A 17,099-nucleotide genomic window follows, 5' to 3' on the forward strand; every position below is an offset into this window, starting at 1 on the left:
TTTTAATTTTTATTTTTGTTCACTTATGTATTAATATTTTATATTTAACTCAATCACAATTTTCTGTTAATTTTGTTTAATTTAGGTTCAATATTATTTTTTTTTAATTTTCTTCAATTCAATTTCAATTTTGTCACTATTTAAATTGAGATTAAATTTAATTTTTATTAAAATTCATATTTTTATTAAATATTTGTTTCATTATTTTTAAACTAATTATCTATATTATTGGAATATAATTATTAAATGTATGCTTGATTTTTTATATATAAAAAATAGGGTTATAATTGGTTTAAAAATAATGAAGAATTTTATTTTAAATTTAAAAAAATAAGAAATAATTTTCCTTCTAGCTTTAAAAGTAAATTGGAATTTTTCCTCAAATTTTAGAAATAGATTAGAATTTTTCTTGTAACTCTAAAATTAAGAATTTTCCTTATAATTTTTAAAATAATAAATAATTTTGCTTCTAATTCTAAAAACAATGAAAAAAGTTTATTCTAATTTTAAAATTAATAAATAATTTTCCTTTTAATTTTAAAAATAAATTAAAAAAATTCTTCTAACTTTAGTAGTTAAGAAATTTTCTTCCAATTTAAAATTAACGAAGAATTTTCATTCTAATTTTAAAAATAATAAAGAATTTTTTTTCTAATTTTAAGAATAATTAATTTTTTTTAATTTTAAAATTAATGAACAAATTTTCATCTAATTTTAAAATAATGAAGAATTTTTGTTTTAAAATTCAAAATTGAAACTGAATTAAACAAAGTTAATTAAAATTTGAGACTAAATTAAAAATTAATACTAAATTGAATATAAAACATTTACATGTAACATTAATATTAAATTGACATGTGAGACACTGATTTAATATATAATACTGACATTATCACCTGGCCTAATAATGATTTAACATATAGTTTTATCAATTTAAATGAACGTTATGAAAAATAAATAAATCAAAAAATTTATTAAAATAAAAATCACGTTGAATAACCAAAAACATAAAAATCATATTGAATAACTGAAAATAAAAATCATATTAAAGGAAATAAAATAAAAATAAAGTCTAAAATAATATTTAAATATAAATAAAAAGAACCATAGGCAAATGGTATAAAAAGTCAAAAGAACTAATTTTGTAATAAATGCATGAATAAATGAGTGATTATATTTAAACATGACAGGCATGCAAGTTTAAGTTGTAAATGTCCAGCAGAGGTTAGCAGATAAGTACAGAGAACAAATCAGAGTGAAATGAGAGAGACAAAAGCTAAAATTTTGTTGTTTTGGGCATTCTTTGCATTGTGCATCGGATTCAACATTGAAGCAAAGCAATCATCAACCCTAGAAACAGAAATTGAAGCCAAATTGAAACAACTCAACAAGCCTGCTGTCAAAACCATCAAGGTTTGCATTTACAACATTCTCTCACTCTTTTTAATAAGCTTTTTTCTTTCAGATTTTACCGTCTCTTCAATGTTCTCAAATTCTTTATTTCATAAAACCAAATCATCAATGCTTCCAAAGGGCTAAATTTCTCATCCTATAGAGAAAATATATTAAACAGAACTTCTCAAGCTTTGGTTGAATATGCTGTAAAAAGGGTTGACTTTGTCATCATTAATCATAACAGAGGTTCTGTCAGAAGCCACTAGAGAAATGATTTAATGCAGGATAATAAATATTAAAGTCAAAGAGACTTTGCTAATTTTAAAATAAATTTCCAAGTGAGTTGAATAACGTACAACAGAATAAATTTGTTTTTAACCTTCGTTTCAATTTTTTTTACAAGATACTTGTTTTCTTCGTACCCAGCATTAAAAGTTTTTGTTTGGTTTTCGGAGAGTTACAATATCAATTAAATTATATATGAATGTAATTATATAAGAAATTAACATTCTTTTTACTTAATATTTTAACACAATGAATTAATGAATTTTATTTTTATATTCTTTTTTATTCTTTTATTTCTATCTCAAATGAGATTTAGTTTTACATTTGAATTTTCATTAATTTGGTTACAAAAAAATTACTAAATAAAATTATCAATTTTCATAATTTTAAATCAGTTTCATAATTTTATTTTTAGTAATCTGTTTATTTTTTTTATACTTTTTTTCGTTTAAAAGTACTTGTCTACTTAATACCCCAGCTTTAGAAGTTTTGGTTACAAAATATTAATGAATAAAATTATTAATTTTCTTTATTTTAAATCAATTTGAATAATATATTTATCATTTCGATATTATTTCAACAAAAAAAATCACTCAGAATAATATATTTTATATTTATGATAAAATTTTAATTTTCTTCTCTTACTATAAATAATCTATGTTCTCATTTTTAAATTTTTTTTCTCAAAAAAGAAATATGAAACATTTTAATTTTTGTTGAACTTTAAAAAGAATGGTAAAATTATAACTAATATAGTTTTGAGCTCTACAAACAGTAAAACTTAAATAAATAAAGAAAAACTAATAATCAATAGGAACCTAATACATATTTTTTAGAGCTTGGTTATTTTTATAGAGTTTAAAATATCTCGCTCATTTTTTGAAATAATTCATGAAAAACTTATTATTTAAACATTTTTACTATATGTTGTTAAAAGATATCCTTCGTTCCCTGTTCACTTGAGTTGATTTGAGAAGGAGTAATTGAATGAATTTGAGAGAATTTGAAGATAAATTTTTTGTTATTTATTTAAGTGGATTTTGAAGATAAGTGAGAGTAGATAAAATTTGTGTAAATTAGTGTAAAATTTGATTAATGTGACAGATTAAAAAAATTTACTTTCAAATCTAGTCTCACTTATCTTCAATAACTCTTTCCAAATCCATTTAAGTGAATAAGAAATCAATGGACTGCTCTCAACATTTAAAAACAAATACAGGTGGAGTATATATTGGATTTTTAATTTAAGAAATAAAAACAAAATTAGAAAGGCTGTAATTTTTATTTTATTTTTTTTGCAGAGTGAAGATGGAGATATTATTGATTGCGTCAACATCTACGATCAACCTGCTTTTGATCATCCGGCCTTAAAAAACCACACCATCAAGGTCTCATTATTTTTTTATATGATCATTTAATTTAAAATGAGTAGTTTTGACATTAAAATTGTGATTTTACATTTGAGTATGCATCTTAATTTAAAGAATGGATGTGGCAGATGATGCCTGATTATATGCTAAAATCTGAAGATTCAAGCACAGAAGATGATTCGGAGACAGAGATATTTCAGACATGGCAAGAGAGTGGAAGTTGCCCAAAAGGAACCATTCCGATACGCAGAATCCTAAGGGAAGACTTACTCAGAGCCGATTCTCTTCATAGCTTTGGTCGGAAATTTCCTCAGCCTCTTCAGAATTTAACAGCAAACCAAATAAAGGAATTTATTCCACAAAATCGCTCGGTATGTGTCGATTCATACATACAATTACGCATGTATTTTGAATTTGGTGAGCCTAACTTATAAGTTAATGCAGTCTGCATATCTTGTGACAATGGGATACAATTACATTGGTTCACAAGCAGACATCAACGTTTGGAATCCAAAGGTTCCCGAGTCAGGCGAGTTCACCACAGCTCAAATATGGCTTAAAAACAACAACAATCCCTATTTTGAAAGCGTGGAATCAGGGTGGATGGTTTGTCATTGTCACCTCGCAAAACTCAGCATCAACTACAATGTTCTACATTCACCGAATAACAAACACATCACTAATGCTTCCTTATTATTATGATTCAGGTGAATCCCAAGCTGTATCGTGATGGGGCAACCAGGTTTTTTGCGTATTGGACGGTGAGTTATTTTGTTCATTGATCTTGAAAGATCAAACATTGGTTTAATCGTGGTGTGTTGATTTGGTTGATTGTGATGCAGAGGGATTCGTATAGGTCCACAGGGTGCTTTGATCTTACTTGTTCGGGATTTGTGCAAACAGGGCAGGTGGTGCTTGGTGGTACCATAAAACCTATATCTTCACGTTGGGGTCAACAATATGACATTAATGTTGGAATGTTTCTGGTAAAAGAATGTTGAAATTATTAGTATTATTATGTTAGAATTGATGGTAAAAGATTAACGTGGTGTGTACGATGTAGGATGCACACACGGGAAATTGGTATCTGAAGGTGAATAAGAACACCCCTGTGGGTTATTGGCCGGCTGAGATATTGAGTTCTTTGAGGCACAGTGCGATATTGGTTGAATGGGGAGGACAAGTGGCAAGTAGCAACATAAGAAAGAAAACCCCTCACACGACAACACAGATGGGTAGTGGAGATTTTGCAGATGGTCGATTTAAGGATGCTTGCTTTATGCGGAACATAAGGATTATGGATTATTCGCTTCAACTCAAGTATCCTAGTTATGTAAGTGCAATGGCTGATGAACCCTATTGTTACAGTGCCCTCAATGAAGCCAAATATGGGGCTGAACCTATCTTTTATTTTGGAGGCCCTGGACGAAGGCCACCCTATTGTCCCTGATTCCTTTCCATTCCTTAAAATGTCTTTCTCAAATAACATTCATTAAGTAATGTATTAATTTCTCTTTCTTTTAAAGTTCCAGGTCGTTTTTACCAGATATTATCATACATTCTTATTTATTAATTTCGACTGAAGGAATTCTTACCATCCCCTTCTAGTTCTCAAGTAAATTAGTGAATAAAATAAATGGGATTATAAATAATTAAAATTACTTTGGTGAAAAGTTCTTAGTTTGAGTTTTGAATTGCGTTGTGGGAATTTTTTTATATGTTTCTTCTAGAATTTTATCTTGTCCCGTAGTTCTTTAACAAGGTTTAATTTTAATAATTCCGTAACTTGATAATTATTGTGGTGTGAATTTCATATTTCATGGTGATTCTCGTGTTATATTTTTTAGATGTACAGTCTTCAAATAGCTCCTCGATCAAATTTTCTCATTTTTTTTTCATGAATTCCACCAAAAAAATTAATATAATTGATAGTTTCATATTTTATATATATATATATATATATATATATATATATATATATATATATATATATATATATATATATACATGACCATGATTATAAAAGATAAAGTTTCATTTTTCGACATAGATTTTAAATATTAAAATCACACATTGTGACGTTTGTTTGATGTGTCAATAGACAAATTTTGTAGATTTAAATGTCTTAAATCTTTGAATTTTTGTTATGCTATATAGTCATTGTAATACAATGAGTTATTTAAAAATATTGACAAGCTTGTCACTGTAGTAGTGAAATCATTTGAAGGCTTTTCAGATATTGAGAACCAAATGTTCAAATAAATATAAAATTGTTGATAAGGAAAAACTAAAAAGAAAAGGATAGTTACTCGTTTAAATAAAGTGCAATTGAATATTAGTTCAAGAAGTTTTATAAACTATTCAAACATTGATGGATACCTATAATACACAATAATTGGATTTTAAATATCAGTGCAATGCAACTTTATCTCTAATTAATAATAGGTCATATTAAAAGTTGACAAAAATATGAATTCAACTTACAATTTGATTGGTTATAGATAATTGTTGAGTCATAGTTACAAATGTTTAAGTATTTTATATAAGGTTTTAAACCCCATTTACATATAAATAAATGTGAATTGCAGAAAAAGATCATAATTAAAATGCTTAGTTAATGGAAAGTGGAGTGCCAAAATGAAAAAAAAAATACAAAATTTAACAATTTCATAAAGTTCAAACTGATTTTACAAAAGTTTCAATAAAATTATGGAAGATAAATTTTAAACATATTTTTCACTATCTCTTTGTGGAAAGTTAGTCCTTAATCATCATTATCTTCTTCTTGAAACTACTTATTCAAATCAAATTTGCATGTATTTTTTAGATTTATGTACCAAAATCTCTTAATATTTTTTTTGTGTTTTTCTTCTTGAAAACTCTTGGTTGAGCCAACACCTTGAATAACTTCATGAAAAGCTTCAACTTTATTCATTTTATCATCTTGTTTGTTATTAAAAGAGACATTTTGTATAAAATAAGTGGCAACATTTCTTTTATATTCTAATAATTTTCTAGTTAAACTTTTACTTTTACTTTATCTTTTTTATTTTATTTGACTTTTAGCATGTTCTCTTTATTTTTAATTAGATTCAAAAACGTTAATTTTTTTGAATGAATCCACTTACCCTCTTAAAACGAGTGAAATGAATTATTCTATATCATATATAACATTCTATCTTATTTTACATGAGTATATAAATATAAAAAGAATAATGTTATTCTAACATTATATTATATAATTGTCTGGTTAGTTATTAACCGAGTGGTCTACAACAATAGTGCACTAGAGCTTCAATAAAAAAACCATTCGACCAGACATTAAGGATAACTGAGTGGTCATAAATGTTTAAGCCACTAGTGCAAAAACATCTCTAAAGTATGCTTACTAGATATTGGACTATGATTAAGTCTATATTAGTTATAAACACATCTCTAAACCTATAAATGTAAGTATGAAGTAAGAAAGCATGTCATTGCATTTATTGCGAATTTAAGATTCTACTATACTAACCGGTCGAAATATTAACTTGAGCATGAGAGTACATTTTGACAGATACACATACAGCTCACAGACATAATATCAAGGACTTTAAAGAACTTTGTAAATGAAACTGAAAACGATATTAGGAAACTTTGAAAAAAAATATAAAATAATGTTTTAATTGTGATCTCACACCCGAAATAATAACATATTTAAATAATTTATGATAAAAAATTTCTCATGTATATTTCATATTCATATATAACTTCCCCATATTTTAAAATTATAATATTTTAAAGGATATAATTATCTTATATATTCTTAATAGAAGAGCATAAAACAAATACATAGGCAATTTTAAGTATTAAATTTACTTTTCTTTATCTCTTGTTCTCAATGTTTGTTTGTAAATTTAAATATATTTTAATATACAATATTACTTTTGAAATCAAAATTTGTTTTTTTTTAAATTTTGATATATTTTAGTACTTAAAAAATAAATGAATATAATTATTTTAATTTAACTACATTAAATTTTTTAAATTTTCATTAGTGTTTTATATTAATATTTGAGTTGTTTTTATTGTATGAACACATTTTCACTTTAATATCATTTACAAAAAATTGTTTGGCACGTCATACAAATTTAATGTAATTAAATTAAAATAATTATGTCATTTATTTTAAATTGTGAAGACAAAAATATATCAATATTTTTTTTTTAAAAATAGTCTTACAAGGACATCCAATAAATTTAATTAATTAATAAATAAATAAAGTAAAAACAGGAAGTTACATGTGAAACAATTAATTTATAAAAGTCAAATCTATTATTCATGTTAATATAATAATGTAGTCTGACACAAGTTTCAACTCATTCAGAATTGTATTTTAATTATTTTTAAATAATTTCGAAGATAATTATATAATAAGTAAAATAATAATTAATTTACTTTTAAACTTAAAAAATATTTTAAAAGTACAAATTTGAAAGAAAAAATATGGGAATGAAAAGGGAAAAATAAACCGTAATTAATATTTTTTGAAGTCAGAATGATAATAATAAATAAATAAAATTACGGGAAAAGAGGTATAAAAGTCAAAAGAACTGGTAATAAATAAATCAATAAATGAGTGATTGATATTTATTACTCAGGCGTATACAAGTTTAAGTTATAGACATATGTTTCTTTGTAGGTTAGCACAAAAAGGGAGAATAGAAATCAGAGTGAAATGAAAGAAACAAAGGCTACAATTATGTTCCTTTGTGTATTTTTTGCATTGTGTATCAGATCCAACTTTCAAGCAAAACCACTATCAACTGTAGAAACAGAAATTGAAGCCAAATTGAAGCAACTCAACAAGCCTGCTGTGAAAACCATCAAGGTTTGCAATTACATCATTTCTTTTTAGTACAATTTTTTTTCTTTCACATTTTAATTCTCTCAAATCCTTTATTTTCAATTTACATGTTCACCTTTTTCATATAATAAAATTAATAAAATTATAATTATGAAAATAAATATAAAATTGTAATTTTATTATAGATAATTTTATTTATTTTGTAAACAATACTTTATTAAAATGATTAAATAAAAAACAATTCACTTAAAAAAGTAAAATTAACAATTAATTATTTATTGAAAGATAAAATTAGAATAATTATTTACGCGAGAAGATCAATCTCTCTGTATAATTATATACATAAATCAAATAATTGATGCTTCCAAAAACCTAAATTTCTCGTCTTAAATAAAATATTAAAGAGATCTTCATAAGTTTGGTTGGATATCTAAGTGTAAAATTTGAATTTTCTACTAAGTTTTTTTATTATCATGGTTTATGTTTTAAAAATATATTAATATTTTAAAATATATTAATATTTTAAAATATATTAAAAAAATAATATATTTCAAAAACACAATAAAAAACAGTAAAAATTTGAAAAAAAAAATAAAGTTGGAAAAACTATTTAGAAGAATGGCAAGAGGATATACAGTTACATTTTCTAACATATATTATAGGAGTAAAATTTCATAAAAAAATAACCTTTTATATTAAAAAATAATAATATCAAATAAATATAATAAAAATTTATGTGTCAAATATCTTTTCTTAATTAATTAATGTAATATAAAAGGTATTAAAAGTCAAAGAGACTTTTTCTAATTTTAAAACAAATTTGGAAGTGAGTTGAGTAACGTATATTACATTAAAATTGTTTTTAATGTTCCTCTCAATTTTTAGAAAGTATGTGTCTTCTTAATATCAAAGTTTAAAGTTTGATTACAAAAATAATTAATAAATTATTAATTTTCATAGTTTTTAATCAATTTCCTAATTTATTTCTGATATTTTTGGCATATAAAATTAGCCGGGATAGTATATTTTCGATTTGTAATAAAGTATTAATTTTTTCTTCTTTCCATAATATAATTCATATTCTCTTTTTAAAATAAAGTATTAATTTTGACATATTTTTTCACAAAGGAAATATGAGACGTTTTTATTTTTGTTAAAAAAATAATTTAATTGATAAAAAAGAGTTTTATGTGAATATTTTCGTAAAATTTTAGTCCTCGTTAATTTTGTAAAGGCGTGAAATGGACACAAAATAGAATTACAAGAACTATAAATAAAAAAATGTTTTAATAATGATTAAAAGTTCATATTAGAAATGAAATACTTGGAGAATTTTTTTTGGATAATGACACTTTAATAATATTTTTTTTGACAACATTTTAACATCATCTAGGTATCATTATATGATTGATCTATATTGGTGTTTATGATTATTATTATTGATTGTAGAATAATTTTGGACCAATCACATAATGACACGTAGATGATATTAAAATGTTGTCAAAGTATCATTATCCTTTTTCTTTCTTGAAATCTAATTTTATATAGAGGTATAAAGTATATGTGATTAATGTTTTAATATAGGTAGCTTCTAGTCTTTGCAAAAGATTATTTGAAAAATTAATCAGCTATAATTTAGTTGTATAGAGACTGAAATATCTTATTTATCATTTCATTTCTAAATATCTAATTCATGAAACATTTATCCTATTTAAATATTTTTACTATATGTTGTTAGAGATATCTTTCAAAGCAATATTTAAAAACAAATACAAATTCAGTATATGATATCTAATTTAAACAATAACAAATTAGAAAGGGTTTATTATATGTTATGTAATTATAAAATTTATTATTATTATTATTATTGTCTTTTTTTTCTTGCAGAGTGAAGATGGAGATATTATTGATTGTGTCAACATTTATGACCAACCTGCTTTTGATCATCCAGCCTTAAAAAACCACACTATCAAGGTCCTCTTACTCTTCTTGTTCTAGTTGATTTTTATATTTAATTATAATTCCTAGATATTTAATTATAAATTTCATGCAATTCATCAAAAATCACATAAAATTTACAAAACGAAATACACAATTTAAATAGTAATATTTTAATTTTATGACTACAAGGAAAACATTATCATCTCTTAAAAGGCAATTTTTATACTGAGAACTCGATGTGGTACACATCTACATGTCATCTCAAACACCAGACTTAAACTGAGATAATTGTTAGGTACAGAAATAATGGTAAAAAAATTATTGTTGTCTTTCTTGATATCATCATCCTAATTTTTAGGAAGTAATAGCATTTAAGGATTGGATTTTGCAGATGATGCCTGATTATATGCTACAATTGGAAAATTCAAGCACAGTAGAAGAAGATTCAGAGTCACAGATATTTCAGACATGGCAGAAGAGTGGAAGTTGTCCACAAGGAACCATCCCTATTCGTAGAATTGTAAAGGAAGATTTACTCAGAGCTGCTTCTCTCGACAGCTTTGGCCAGAAATTCCCACAGCACAACGATAATTCAACAGGCCAAGAAGACGGATATGTTCCCCCAACTCGATCGGTAATTTTCTCAATCAGTCTGCAATTATATTGGACCATTTTTTATTTGGTTAGGGTAACTCGATTAATGCAACCTAAATTTTAGTAATAGATAGAACTGATGGTTAGGTAACACGGTGATGCAGTCAGCATTTCTTCTGACAGTGGGATTCAACTACATTGGAGCGCAAGCAGATATCAACGTTTGGAATCCAAAGGTTGCTCAGACAAACGAGTTCACCACAGCTCAAATTTGGCTCAAGAACAGCAACGGTCCCTATTTTTCAAGCGTTGAATCAGGGTGGACGGTCGGTTCCCCTCACAAACTACTGTATTCTACACCTCTATTGCATCACAACCCTTCACTTGGTAAATAACACAAACATCAATAATGCTTTCTCACTGCTATTGATTCAGGTGAATCCCAAGCTATATGGTGACTTTGCCACCCGACTTTTCGCCTACTGGACTGTAAGTGTGTGTGTGTATCTTGGATGAAATATTAGTAATTATGCAAAGGAGAAAGTAATAAATTGGTGTAATTTTTGGATTTTTGATTTGGTGTGTTGCAGAGGGATTCATACAGATCAACTGGATGCTTCGATCTTACATGTTCAGGATTTGTGCAAACAGGGCAAGTAGCGCTTGGTGCTAGCATAGGACCTGTATCATTATTTTATAGAGAACAGTATGACATTAACGTTGGAATATTCCTGGTGAGATAATGTTGAATTATTAGTATGTTAAAATTGATAGTAAAAGGATTAACGTGGTACATTTGTTTTAGGAACCAAAGTCGGGAAATTGGTATCTGAAAGTGAAGAACAATATGGCAGTGGGTTATTGGCCAGGTGAAATAGTGGGGTTATTGAGACACAGTGCGACATCGGTTGAGTGGGGGGGACAAGTATCGAGCACGAATATAAGAACGAAAAAGCCTCACACGGCAACACAAATGGGTAGTGGAGAGTTTGCAAATGGTCTATATCAACAAGCATGCTACATGAAGAACGTAAAGATTATGGATTATTCACTTCAGCTAAAGTATCCGAGAGATGTAACTCCAGTGGCTCAAGAGCCCTTTTGTTACAGTGCCCTGAATGATGCCAGGCCTGGGGTCGAACCTATGTTTTATTTTGGAGGCCCTGGTCAAGACCTACCCTACTGTTCCTGATCCATAAATAATATCAATTACTGTATCATCAATCACTCTTTCCTTTTCAGTAAGTTCCTGTACTGTGTTAACCCACAAATTACCAGGAACTTCTTTTCACAAGGGTCTTTCATTTTATAAACTTCTTCACTTTTTCATTTATAAGATATTTGAATTTTCAACCATTTAGTTACAAAAGGTTAATCAATAAAATCATTAATTTCCATAATTTTAAATTAAATTCATAATTTTATTTTTAATAATCTGTTTAACTTTTTTATACTTTTTTTTGCGTAAAAGTACTTCTCTACTTAATACCCCAACTATAGAAGTTTAGGTTAAAAAAAAATAATCAATAAAGTTATCAATTTTCTTTATTTTAAATCAATTTGAATAATATATTTATTATTTTAACAAAAAAATCAGTCAGAATAATATATTTTATATTTATACTAAAATTTTAATTTTCTTCTCTTGCTATAAAATAATCCATTTTCTCATTTTTATCAAACTTGAAAAATAAGGGAACATAGTTATTTTAATCTAACTACAAAAAGAATTTTACACTATCAAAAATATTTTATATTAATATTTAAGTTGTTTTTATTGAACACATTTTTATTTTAATATTATTTAAAAAATGTGTTTGACATGACACGTTATACAAATTTAATATAATTAAATTAAGAAAATTTTATTTACTCGTTTAAAATTTTAAAATAGTATATATTAAAATTTAAATAAAAATAAATTTCAGTTTTACAAATGCATCCAATAAATTTTATTAATAAATAAATTAATTAATTAAAAACAGGAAGATACATGTCAAACAATTAATTTATAAAAGTAAAAAATGTAGTCAGACACAAGTTCCAATTCATTCACAATTGGAACTTGTAATATAATAATTATTTTAATTATTTTTCTATAATTTCAAAGATAATTATATAATAAATAAAGTAATAACTAATTTCCTTTTAGTTTAAAAAAATTATGATCTGCAAATCAATTCTCATATTCAAATCGGTTGAAATTAATTTTTTTTTTATACAAGTCCATTTTTAATCTGGTTCACTAATCTATATAGTTTAATTTAATTATTTATTATTTTGTATTTTAATTTATTTTTTTATTAAATTATAAATATAAATAAAGAAAAAAATGTTTTAAAAGAGAAAAATATTATAAATTTATCCATTCAAAATTCTAATATTATAAATAGATAAATGACACAAAAATTATCAATATTATAAATTTATTTATTCATTTTTCGAATTGTATGTCACTTTTTTTTATTTTGAATTATTTTTGGAATTTAACATCATTTTAGAGTGAAATTTATTTAAATTTGAATAACAAAAAATTGTTACTTTTTTATTTTAAAAAATTAAATTTAAAAAAATTATAATTAAGTGAGTCAACCCATATAATCCATTAACCCCTAATTATTAGACTAAATTTAAATTTTTTTGATTAATTAATAAATGAACTGGGTTGAATTAACTTATTAAATAACCAATCCGTCCAGTCATATAGTCTATTTTGACATCACTATAAACAATACAAATTTTTAAGAGAAAAATATGAAAAAGAAAAGGATAAAAATAATAGTTATTGATATTTTGTAATCAGAAAATGATAATAATAAATAAATAGAATTACGAGAAAAGAGGTATAAAAGTCAAAAGAATTAACTTGGTAATAAATAAATCAATAAATGAGTGATTGATATTTATTACTCACGTCTATACAAGTTTAAGTCATAGACATATGTTGATTTGTAGGTTAGCACAGAAATGGAGAATAGAACTCAGAGTGAAATGAAAGAAACAAAGGCTACAATTATGTACCTTTGTGTATTTTTTGCATTGTGTATCAGATTCAACGTTCAAGCAAATCCATTATCAACTGTAGAAACAGAAATTGAAGCCAAATTGAAGCAACTAAACAAGCCTGCTGTAAAAACCATCAAGGTTTGCAATTACATCATTTCTTTTTAGTACAATTTTTTTTTCTTTCACATTTTAATTCTCTTAAATCCTTTATTTTCAAGTTATGTGTTCACCTTTTTCATATAATAAAATTATAATTATAAAAATAAATATAAAATTGTATTTTATTATAGATAATTTTATTTATTTTATAAATAATACTTTATTAAAATGATTAAATAAAAACAATTCACTTAAAATGTAAAATTAACAAATAATTACTTATTGAAAGATAAAATTAGAATAATTATTTACGGGAGAAGATCGAATCTCTCTGTATAATTATATACATAAATCAAATAATTGATGCTTCCGAAAACCTAAATTTCTCGTCTTAATAAAAAATATATTTAAGAGAACTTCTTAAGTTTGGTTGGATATCTAAGTGTAAAATTTGAGTTTTTTACTAAGTCTTTTTATTATCATGTTCTATGTTTTTAAAACATTAATGATTTAAAATATATTTTAAAAAATAATATATTTAAAAAATACAATAAAAAACAGTAAAAATTTGAAAAAAAAATAAAGTTGAAAAAATGTGTCTCTCACCATAAGTACAGGATAAAGTAGTAGGGTTGATTATTTTACGCGTTAATTAGAGTTCCTATAATAAGCAAGGAGTAAAATTATTTAGTAGAATGGTAGGATGATACACATTATATTTTTCTAACATATATTATAAAAGTAAAATAATCATAAAATTAAACTTTTATATATAGAAAAAGAATATCAAATAAATATAAAATATTTATATGTGTTAAATATCTTTTCTTAATTAATTAATGTAATATAAAAGCTATTAAAGTCAAAAGAGACTGTTGCTAATTTTAAAACAAATTTATAAGTGAGTTGAGTAACGTACATCACGTTAAAATTGTTTTTAATGTTCCTTTCAATTTTTTTAGAAAGTATGTGTCTTCTTAATACCCGTTTAAAGTTTGATTACAAAAATAATTAATAAATTATTAATTTCATAGCTTTTAATCAATTTCCTAATCTAGTTTTGATATTTTTGGCATATAAAATTAGTCCGGATAGTATATTTTTCATTTGTAATAAATTATTAATTTTTTTCTTCTTACCATAAAATAATTTAATTCTCTTTTTAAAATAAAGTATTAATTTTGACGTATTTTCCCAGAAAAAGAAATATGAGACGTTTTTATTTTTTTTGGACTTTAAAAAAAAATTTAATTGATAAAAAAGAGTTTTATGTGAATATTTTCGTAAAATTTTAGTCCTAGTTAATTTTGTAGAGACGTGAAATAGACACAAAATAGAATTATAAGAACTAAAAATAAAAGAAATGTTTTAATAATTATTAGAATGCAAAAAAAAAATGTAAGTTCATACTGGAGACGAAATACTTCAGCATTTTTTTTCTTAGGTAGCTGCTAGTCTTTGCAAAAGATTACGGTCACTTGGAAAATTAATCAGTTATAATTTTTAGTTGTATGGAGACTGAAATATCTCATTTATCATTTCATTTCTAAAAATCTAATTCATGAAACATTTATGCTATTTAAATAATAATTTATTATTATTATTATTGTCTTTTTTTTCTGCAGAGTGAAGATGGAGATATTATTGATTGCGTGAACATTTATGACCAACCTGCTTTTGATCATCCAGCCTTAAAAAACCACACTATCAAGGTCTTCTTACTCTTCTTCTTTTTAGTTGATTTTTATAATAAAACTTAATTATAATTCCTAGATAAGAAATTGACACTTAAACTATATATTTAGTTATAAATTTCATAGCATTCATTAAAAATCATATAAAATTTACAAAATGAAATACACAATTTAAATAATAATATTTCAATTTTATGACTACAAGTTAACAAAAAATTATCATCTCTTATGGGAACTTTTATACTAAGAATTCGATGTGGTACACATCTACATGTTATTTTAAACACCAGACTTACAATGAAACAATTGTTAGGTGCAGAAATAATGATAAAAAAATTACTGTTGTCTTTCTTGATATCATCGTCCTAATTTTTAGTAAGTAATAGCATTTAACGATTGGATTTTGCAGATGATGCCTGATTATATGCTACAATTGGAAAATTCAAGCACAGTAGAAGAAGATTCAGAGTCACAGATATTTCAGACATGGCAGAAGAGTGGAAGTTGTCCACAAGGAACCATCCCCATTCGTAGAATTGTAAAGGAAGATTTACTCAGAGCTGCTTCTCTCGACAGCTTTGGCCAGAAATTCTCACAGCACTACGATAATTCAACAGGCCAAGAAGACGGATATGTTATCCCAACTCGATCGGTAATTTTCTCAATCACAATCTTCAATTATATGTGACCATTTTTTATTTGGTTAGGGTAACTTGATTAATGCAACCTAAATTTTAGTAATAGATAGAACTAATGGTAAGGTTACATGGTGATGCAGTCAGCATTTCTTCTGACTCTGGGATTCAACTACATTGGAGCACAAGCAGACATCAACGTTTGGAATCCAAAGGTTGCTCAGACAAACGAGTTTACCACAGCTCAAATTTGGCTCAAGAACAGCAACGGTTCCTATTTTTCAAGCGTTGAATCAGGGTGGACGGTCGGTTCCCCTCACTAACTACTGTATTCTACACCTCTATTGCATCACAACCCATAACATAAACTTCAATAATGCTTTCTCACTGCTATTGATTCAGGTGAATCCCAAGCTATATGGTGACAGAGCCACCCGATTTTTCGCCTACTGGACTGTAAGTGTGTGAGTGTATATGTCTTGGATGAAATATTAGTAATTTTGCAAAGGAGAAAGTAAAAAATTGGTGTAATTTTGGGATTTTTGATTTGGTGTGTTGCAGAGAGATTCATACAGATCAACTGGATGCTTCGATCTTACATGTTCAGGATTTGTGCAAACAGGGCAAGTAGCGCTTGGTGCTAGCATAGGACCTACATCATCATTTTACAGAGAACAGTATGACATTAACGTTGGAATGTTCCTGGTGAGATAATGTTGAATTATTAGTATGTTAAAATTGATAGTAAAAGGATTAACGTGGTACATTTGTTTTAGGAGCCAAACTCGGGAAATTGGTATCTGAAAGTGAAGAACAATGTGGCAGTGGGTTATTGGCCAGGTGAAATAGTGGGGTTATTGAGACACAGTGCGACATCGGTTGAGTGGGGGGGACAAGTATCGAGCACGAATATAAGAAAGAAAAGGCCTCACACCACAACACAAATGGGTAGTGGAGAGTTTGCAAATGGTCGATATCAGCAAGCATGCTTCATGCGGAACATAAAGATTATGGATTATTCACTTCAGCTTAAGTATCCCAGAGATGTAACTACAGTGTCTCAAGAGCCCTATTGTTACAATGCCCTCAATGATGCCAGGCCTGGGGTCGAACCTATGTTTTATTTTGGAGGCCCTGGTCGAGGCCTAGCCTACTGTCAGTGATCCATGAATAATATCAATTACTGCATCATCAATGTTTCAAGCCACTCTCTTTTTCCTTTTAAATAAGGTTC

General features: G+C 25.9%; 3 protein-coding genes across 3 annotated transcripts; all 3 read left to right on the forward strand.

Annotated features, from left to right (window-relative positions):
- The first annotated feature begins 1,215 nt into the window (after positions 1-1,215).
- LOC108330826 (uncharacterized) lies at positions 1,216-4,575 on the forward strand. The gene is made up of 7 exons (XM_017565393.1): positions 1,216-1,413; positions 2,982-3,068; positions 3,179-3,421; positions 3,495-3,656; positions 3,758-3,811; positions 3,893-4,036; positions 4,114-4,575. Exons 1-7 carry the CDS (start codon positions 1,261-1,263, stop codon positions 4,498-4,500), a joined length of 1,230 nt encoding a protein of 409 aa, XP_017420882.1. The 5' UTR covers positions 1,216-1,260; the 3' UTR covers positions 4,501-4,575.
- A 3,155-nt stretch (positions 4,576-7,730) lies between these two features.
- On the forward strand, positions 7,731-11,755 carry LOC108330827 (uncharacterized). Its single transcript, XM_017565394.2, has 7 exons — positions 7,731-7,920; positions 9,784-9,870; positions 10,229-10,471; positions 10,596-10,757; positions 10,867-10,920; positions 11,022-11,165; positions 11,237-11,755. The coding sequence occupies exons 1-7, from the start codon at positions 7,768-7,770 to the stop codon at positions 11,621-11,623; spliced, it is 1,230 nt and encodes a 409-aa protein (XP_017420883.1). The 5' UTR covers positions 7,731-7,767; the 3' UTR covers positions 11,624-11,755.
- A 1,625-nt stretch (positions 11,756-13,380) lies between these two features.
- Positions 13,381-17,072, forward strand: LOC108331078 (uncharacterized). The gene is made up of 7 exons (XM_017565696.1): positions 13,381-13,575; positions 15,162-15,248; positions 15,640-15,882; positions 16,009-16,170; positions 16,268-16,321; positions 16,427-16,570; positions 16,642-17,072. Exons 1-7 carry the CDS (start codon positions 13,399-13,401, stop codon positions 17,026-17,028), a joined length of 1,254 nt encoding a protein of 417 aa, XP_017421185.1. The 5' UTR covers positions 13,381-13,398; the 3' UTR covers positions 17,029-17,072.
- The last annotated feature ends 27 nt before the right edge of the window (positions 17,073-17,099 follow it).

The sequence above is a fragment of the Vigna angularis genome, chromosome 4 (assembly GCF_016808095.1).
Source record: "Vigna angularis cultivar LongXiaoDou No.4 chromosome 4, ASM1680809v1, whole genome shotgun sequence".
Taxonomy (NCBI): Eukaryota; Viridiplantae; Streptophyta; class Magnoliopsida; order Fabales; family Fabaceae; genus Vigna; species Vigna angularis.

What these genes read in the sequence shown, in the direction of transcription:
- LOC108330826 (XM_017565393.1), top strand. Translation starts at nt 1,261, where the DNA reads ATGAGAGAGACAAAAGCTAAAATTTTGTTGTTTTGGGCATTCTTTGCA. An exon ending in CTGCTGTCAAAACCATCAAG is followed by an intron (nt 1,414 to 2,981) that starts GTTTGCATTTAC and finishes TTTTTTTTGCAG; the next exon opens with AGTGAAGATGGAGATATTAT. An exon ending in GGTTTTTTGCGTATTGGACG is followed by an intron (nt 3,812 to 3,892) that starts GTGAGTTATTTT and finishes ATTGTGATGCAG; the next exon opens with AGGGATTCGTATAGGTCCAC.
- LOC108330827 (XM_017565394.2), top strand. Translation starts at nt 7,768, where the DNA reads ATGAAAGAAACAAAGGCTACAATTATGTTCCTTTGTGTATTTTTTGCA. An exon ending in CTGCTGTGAAAACCATCAAG is followed by an intron (nt 7,921 to 9,783) that starts GTTTGCAATTAC and finishes TTTTTCTTGCAG; the next exon opens with AGTGAAGATGGAGATATTAT. An exon ending in TTAACGTTGGAATATTCCTG is followed by an intron (nt 11,166 to 11,236) that starts GTGAGATAATGT and finishes CATTTGTTTTAG; the next exon opens with GAACCAAAGTCGGGAAATTG.
- LOC108331078 (XM_017565696.1), top strand. Translation starts at nt 13,399, where the DNA reads ATGGAGAATAGAACTCAGAGTGAAATGAAAGAAACAAAGGCTACAATT. An exon ending in CTGCTGTAAAAACCATCAAG is followed by an intron (nt 13,576 to 15,161) that starts GTTTGCAATTAC and finishes TTTTTTCTGCAG; the next exon opens with AGTGAAGATGGAGATATTAT. An exon ending in GATTTTTCGCCTACTGGACT is followed by an intron (nt 16,322 to 16,426) that starts GTAAGTGTGTGA and finishes GGTGTGTTGCAG; the next exon opens with AGAGATTCATACAGATCAAC.